The sequence below is a fragment of the Anser brachyrhynchus genome, assembly GCF_964034855.1.
Source record: "Anser brachyrhynchus genome assembly, chromosome: 1".
NCBI classification, from domain to species: domain Eukaryota; kingdom Metazoa; phylum Chordata; class Aves; order Anseriformes; family Anatidae; genus Anser; species Anser brachyrhynchus.
Window position 1 is genome coordinate 180,422,526 of NC_137694.1, and position 7,608 is coordinate 180,430,133.

Genomic DNA, 7,608 nt, shown 5'->3' on the forward strand with positions numbered 1-7,608 from the left:
CATATGTACGAATCTTGCTTGCAGGTTTGGGGTTCTGGCTTTCTATTTTTATGAGCAACAGTATCTTACCAGTTTGCAGCTCAGACACAAAAGTGAATTACCGGGTCTTAACGTTATACACTGCCTGAGTCATCCTAGCTTTCTTAACATGACAGACCGAAAATAAACTGCTTTTAGCAGAAAATGTTTACCACTGAAAATCTATGTTCATGGGTTTTGTCCTGTACTTGCCACAGGCTAGGAGTGCACTTAATTACCACAGTTCAGCTGATGTCTGGAAGCTTATTAAACTAGGATAACTCACTTCTGTATCTGGTCCCTCTGTTTAGCTAAAGCTTTCATTAAACCAACATTTTTTGCTATAGTTGAGGCCTAAGGATAAAACAAAGAGTTAAATCCTGGAGATGTGAACTTGCACTGGGAATGAGTGAGAAGGAAAACAGCAGCAAAGAAGGGCCCGGGAGAAGGTTTGACTGAGAAACAAGCAGTAAAGCAACAGCCGTGCACTCAAATCTCAACTCTCAGAAGCTGCTAGAGAACTTCCTGAAGTTAAAATCAGGTCCAAAGAGTAAGACCAAAACTCAGAACTGAATTTCCCAGCTAAGACTCAGCAGCTTGCTTTGGGCTTGGTGTGTGATAGCACCGCAGGAAGAATGGCAGGTCCACAAGGGGAGATTTAAATCGGACATTATGAAGAATTTCTTCATGGAGAGGGTGGTCAAGCATTGGAACAGGCTGCTCAGGGAAGTGGTGGAGTGCCAGTCCCTGGGGGTATTTAAGAGATGTATGGACATGGCACTAAGGGACGTGATTTAGTGATGGGGTTCAGTAGGTTGATAATTGGACTTGGGGATCTTGAAGGTCTTTTCCAACCCAAATAAACAGAAAATAGAACACTAGACCCAACAAACTCCATGAAGTCCCTGCTGTCAGACACATTTGTATTTATGCTGTCCCCAAATAGTTCATTTGCCTTAGCGCAGCACAGTGCCAGGGATGCGGTAGTGTGCCAGAGTCAGCTGGAGCACCTGGAAATCAGCAGCACAGAGCATCTATACTGAGACAGGCCAGGCACTGGGCTTGGCAGCATCAGTGCTGAGCTGAGCTAAGCCCCACAGAGGCATCTGCGTGCCGTGAGTTGTGCTTGCCAGCACACCTGGAGAGCTGAGCAGGTCAGCCTACCACACGAAGACTAAGACCTAAACTAGTGGCATGTTTTCACCTCCGCTTCTACCACTTTCTTTCCAACAATATGCTTCCTCCTCCACTCCCCCTCTACCATAATACTGGTGTCCTTTCATTCCCTGCCGATGTGCTATTTTTCTTAACCATAGCTCCTCATCAAGTTATGCATCAAGAGAACAACTTCCTAGGAAATCAAGATCTTCCTAGGAAGTCTTCTAATGCAGAGTTAGGACACACACACACCTTATGAAGAACACAGCAGTCCCCAAATCTTACTGCATAGCTATCCTCCTATGTAGACTCAGTCACTGAATGCTTAACTGGAGATAAGGCTGGCTACTGATAACACCAAAGCCAGGCACCTCTGAATCGCCCCACCGTGCTGCAAAGATTAGTACATCACCCTGAAAGATACAGAGCTGGGAGATTTTGTCCTGTGCAGCAAATACAGCGGTCAACTCTAAACAAATTGTCTGTAATTCAGATTACACATACACCAGTACCACCAGTGGACAAAAGAAGCATTTAGAGAAGAAGCCTCCTCCAGTTTAAGAGACCATTTTGGAGTTATTAAAAAGAAGAAATTTCAGATTGTGAAACAAAATAATTTTCCTAAGAACTGCTAAGGACACTCTATCAGCAAAAGATTAAGAGATGCTACAACACTATAGATTTTCTTTTTAGTTCAGGATGAAGATTGGGAAAGGAAGGAAAGAAAGCCCTGATGGATTTGGCTCCTGCAGTCAAAGAATAACATTTCTCAAGTCAAGCGTTCTAGTAACTGCTCTCCTTTCACTCTGGACAATAAAGGACTATTACCAGCTGTGTGACAATATATCTTCACATTTTATTACTTTGAATTTGATTTTTTTTTAAATGTATTTTACCAGAACCAATATAATTCTTGTGTGGTTTAAAGACACCATGGACAGGCTGCCGTTGCTGAATGGGGGCAGGGACTATCACAACTTTTTTCTTTTTCAGACACTAGCAATAGTTCAGCTTCTAATTTCCCCACTTTCCTCCACCTTTTCTTCTGTACAGACTTTTGTTTCTGAATAGATATGAACAGGGGCAATTTGGGAATTCACTTTCTACAAGTTAATTTCATGGCACTTAGCAGACAAAGTGAAGTAACTTAAATGCAAGCTTATTATTATAAGCAGTTTCAAGCACTTGTCATCCTGGTGTTTTTTCTCCATAGCCTGAAACCACATCTTGTACAGAACTGGAGGGGGGCGATGTGTGAAGTTTCATTTCAATTTTGCATTTGAACAAGTATTTTTTGTAACTTAATTAGAACCACTTTATAATCACTTCACAGCCTCAACATATCGTATAAGAGCTTTTCCAAAGCAAGAGACAAATTACCATCTAATACCAGTTGCCCAACTTGCACTTTTCTGGGAAAGAGTAAACTTTGATTTGGCTGGTGGGTGAGGCTTTAACATATCACATCTCACATGTATTTCACATGTCCTGTCTACCTGAACCATCACCTGATCCCACACTAAGATGCTGCCAAGGTGTTTTCCCACTTCTAATTGCTCCGAAGCACAGGCTGAGACTTTGCATGGAAACAACATACACACACCCTACTCACACACAGGCTTCAACAGAGGCTCAGACTCCTGCTCTGTTGGCATCAAGACCAAATCTTGGCTGTTTCTGGAAAATGGCGAGCAGCACACTGACTGGAATAGAGCCACATCTTGGCACAGAGGCATCCTTCTTGGGCCCCTCATGTTTCCTCTGCTACACATACACCAGAAAGCCTCCTAACTAATGCTTGTCTGTGGATTTTTTAATTCTGCAGACACCCTTCGACATTACCTGACAAACTTCTCTGTTCAACCCTTTGTTAACCCTGAGCCTGAAAACCTGGACTATTCTGAGGGTGTGCTAGCATTTTAGTTTGAAGCATCATGTTCAAAGGGACCGAGAGCCAAAAGGCTGAGTTAGCTTTGCCACTACTGAAAGGATATTTTAATATGAGAGCTGGCTTGAAACATAACTTGAAATAACAGAACAAATATTTATCAACAAATGTTATAGTTTTTGGTTTAAGAACAGAAGACTCCTCTTGTCTGCTTCAGCATTTCAGATACTTTCTACCACTTTCACTTGGTTTAGTTAAAGAAATCCCCATTTAAGTGGCTTCAACTCATAGAGTCATTGAATAATCCAGGTTGGAAAGCACCGTCAAGATCCTCAAGTCCAACCATCTGCCTGACCCACCAAGTCCTATCACTCAATGTGTCCCTTAGTGCTATATCCATACAACTCTTAAATACCTCCAAGGATGGAGACTTCACCACTTCCCTGGGCAGCCTATTCCAATGCTTGATCACCCTCTCCATGAAGAAATTCTTCCTGATGCCCAGTTTAAACTTCCACTGGCACAAATTGAGACCATTTCCTTATGTCCTATCACTTGTCACCTGAGACCTGAGCAAAGAGACCGACATTCTCCTTGCTGCAACCACTTTTCAGGTAGATGTAGAGTGATGATGTCTTCCTTCAGACTCTTTTTATTCCAAAGTAAAAAGCCCCAATTTCCTCAGCTGCTCCTCATAACTCGTGTTTCTAGTCTCTTCACCAACGTTGGTGCTCTTCTCCCCAAGGGCAGTGAGGAAACCCCAATCTTGTTCACTTCTTTCAGTGTTTGTTTCCCACTCATATTACATGGTTCCTCTTTGACCCAGCCTCTCGTTCATTCCTCTTTCTCATTAACTTCATAATACTGTAGACTTTAATTTGTATACTCCTGGTTTAGGAATGAATTCACTGTTACAGCTTTATGAAGATGTGCAGAGAGACTCTTTCATATCACATAGTGAAAAATATTGTGTGCAGCCCTTGTAGTAGATGTGTACCAGTTTTCCCTCTGCAAGCATCATATAAACATGAAACACATGAAACAGGACTTTTAATTATTCTTCCCCAAAAGTTTACCTGGTTTTATAGGGATTCCATCATCTGGCCAAAATCTATGTAGATATATTTACTCTTGCTGTAAATTTTGCAGGGAACTCAGGCGAACCAACTGATTAAGTATTTACTTAACTTTAACCAGGGGGCTGTACCCCAGACCAAGCCTTGGGCAAAGACAGCTACATCCATGGGAAAAGTCTACTGCCCATCCCCAAGAGAAAAATAAAATTCCACACATGGCAAGTACCTGGGCTGCCTTCACTGTACTGTGGATATATGCCAGTGTGCAGGAAGGCAAGGCAGAGGGTCCTTCATGTTTGGAAGTGGCATGAAATAAACATAGAATAACTTGAGAATGGCTGTTTGCTTTCCTGAAGGTGAGTTGATAAAGTGCTCAAGGATTTCCAAGCAGCCCAGCTCTTAATAGTCCATGTATTATTACTGCCTAGTAGATAGTCATTCACGGGTTACAGTGGCAAGCTGCTGATTGCTGCTCATGACCAGCAGTCTGCCGCCTCTTGCACAGCCTGGCTCCTCCTTCTTCAAGGAAAGGAAACTGAAACAGCCTCTAGATAGTGAAACCAGTTTCCATCAGCTGCACTATGAAAGATGGGGGAGAAAAAGCAAGTCAAGCAAACTCAGTGCACAATAATAACAAAATTACATGCACTGTTACTAACAGCTCAGAAAAAGAAAAAAAAAAAGATTTGGGGAAAAAAACTGTTAACAATTAGTTTTGGTCAGCTAAGCACATGGGTACAAAATACACACATGCTACTGACAATTTATATTTTGCACTATTTTTGCATGTTAGAGCTTATAAGGTATCTAAGCTTGTCACTAGAAAACCAGAGGCGGACAGGGCATAGATCCCAGTAAAACTTAAAATGAAATTTGGGGCTGAAGCTTTGGTTTTACTTCTGTCAGTATGAAGTTGTTAGAAGCTGTTCCATGTCCTGGATTGCATTCAGATCAGTGCTGGAACGCAGCCGACATCCGTCTCTGCAGCCAAAAGAAGTATTTTTAGACTTTCCAGGATGAAATATTAGGAGAGAGAAAACAGGGAGGTAGGACCGGATTTGAAATTCTGGTTAGAAAACGATGCCAAGAAGCAGATGCCATGTACAGCAATACCAAATGCACAGAACTGGCTGCTGCTATCACACGTAGCACTGATGCTGTCCACACACATCGCATACAAGCAGCCCCAGGCGTGAGCCACACTGTCACAAAACCTGTCAGCACACCTCAGGTGCCATTTAGGAAGCATTGCTGGTGGGTAGGCTTCTCTGAGTGCAGGAGGACATGCTGCTTCTGTGCCCAATCCCTTTCACAGGATCTCTGTAAAGTATTTCTACATTTACAGGTCCGTACCTTGAGTAAAGTGATCTCACCTAGTAAATCTCACCTAGGCTCCTTTCTACTTACTGCTGCTCTTGCTGCTGATGGTAGGCTGATGCTTGGTGCCTTTGCTCCTCTCCAGATGTCATCAGCTGCTGGGGTTTTCCAGCCGCCTCTGGTTGATTGTTGTAACCCTGAGAGGAAAATGGGGTACTGGAGGCAGCAGCCATCCTGTACCTGCTGCCTCCCCTCCATCCTCCAACCCCAGACATCCTTGTCAGGAAGGAGGACTGCAGCTAAGGCTAGGGAAAAGCCCAACACTGACTTCTTTCAATTAAGTTTCAATTCCCTGTAAGACCCACCCCCAGCTGGACTTGCAGCCATAGGACATTCAAATCCACAAACTCCTTTCTGTTTCATCCTCCAGTTGAAGCTCGATTTGATCTTCTGAACCACAGCATTGAGTAAGACCAGAGGTGGAGTCATCAGCTGGCAGCAATGCTGATTTTTGCTAATAAAACATACAAGTAACACTTTGTGCAATCTTTGAATAGACTGATAAGCAAGGGGAGGTCTGGCTGAAAGCCATATTTCTGATGATTTTTTACCCCAGCACTTCAAATTTCCCAACGAGGGAGGGGAAGGATGCTGTTTTTATTATTATTATTATTATTATTATTATTATTATTATTATTATTATTATTATTTATTGGTTTAATTTTTTGAGGAGTGTACATAGAAAGATGAAAGTGAAACTAATAGCTAACTAATAATAGTTAGCTAATCCTAATAATAGCTAATCCTAAGGTGATGGTCATACAAAATTCCAGCTCTGACTTTCAGTTCTGCTCAGTCAGATTTTTTTATTTTTTATTTATTTTTTACTTTAATCTTCCTAATTCTAGCTCATGAAAAAAGAACAAATACATGATCCTTTTAAGCAAAAACACAGATCCTCTCAGTGAACACACCTGACCAGTGGTACTGTATCAATCAGATGAGGTACTGTGAAATCCAGAGGGCTGGTGAAAACTAGGAACCAACTTAATATCCATAGTACAATAAAGATGTTGGGCAGTTCCTAACCCACGGAAAGCATACTAATAATGCAACTTTATGCAACAGAGCTAAGGAAATCCAGCTCCACTCTGGGAAAGAGTGTCTCCTCTGCCACGTCTTCAGGAGCTGCTAAAAGAGCAAGGGGCCTCACAAGGGGCCTTGGAGTAGTTGTGTGGGCTTACTCTTTTCTGGTCTTTCCAGAGAACACAGATATTTTGGCCTGGATAGTGATCGATCTCTCCTCAGAAATCTGATGTCAGGCACTTGAAAACTTGAGTCATCCCCTAGTAGTCCAGAAAGGGGTTCAGGTAGGTCAGGAGGCTTGAGCCTTGCTGTCCTGCTTCATGTGGGCTGCCAGTTACAGCGGGGAAGATCTCTTAACACAGGTTCCCTTTCATCTTCACATTGATTTCTTTATGTACAAGGTGCTGGCAAATGAAAGTAAGCATCAGGTTTAGTCCATTATGTAGGACTGCGGAGTCCTACGTGAAGTGCAGAGCAAGTGTTTGGAAAGTCATGTCTGAGGACAGCAAAGATTTGTGGCCCAGCTGGGCCTACAGGCATTCTACTTGGTAAAAATCCAGCTCCAACATCTGTATTCTTCTTAACCCATGCACATTTATGTTTAAACAACCCAAATTTAATTACCAAAATCGATTATAATGAATGCACCTACTGCTGCTGTATCTTCTATCCCACATTGTTATGTAAAATTCAGATCTAAGAACTGTTTCCTGCTGAAACTTGTAAAGTTTTGGCTGCAAACAGTAACTGTAGAACCTATACAGGTTACATCTATATTGCTCAAAAAGAGAGGGATGTAAAATGAACCCAAGCACTAGAAACTCAATCACTCATGTTGCTTCAACAGTAGTTTATTTCTTCGTTCTGTTTTGGACAATCCGAACTATCTCTCTCCAGGACATGTCCAGGCTTAGCTTGGAGGATGGCTCATACCAACACAACTCCCAGAAAGTCAGTATAGATATGACTGCACCAGGTTTAGTTTCTTCCTCCCCACTAACACCATCTCTGCATATCAAATGCATCCAGCCTCTTTGTTATACTCCACAGTATGTCATTCACCCC

The 7,608-nt window shown here is 42.4% G+C and overlaps 1 protein-coding gene across 2 annotated transcripts in view; it reads right to left on the bottom strand.

Moving 5' to 3' along the window:
* The window catches only part of EPSTI1 (epithelial stromal interaction 1), a 50,373-nt gene extending 44,494 nt beyond the window's left edge, over nucleotides 1-5,879 (bottom strand). Inside the window, exon 1 of one of the 2 annotated variants that reach the window (XM_080589890.1) lies at nucleotides 5,548-5,879. In XM_080589890.1, the coding sequence (XP_080446016.1) occupies nucleotides 5,548-5,732 (185 nt within the window). In that variant the 5' untranslated portion in view covers nucleotides 5,733-5,879. Of the gene's footprint in view, nucleotides 1-5,527 lie in introns of both variants that reach the window. The other variant, XM_080589889.1, reaches the window with a different exon arrangement.
* Nucleotides 5,880-7,608: the final 1,729 nt, after the last annotated feature.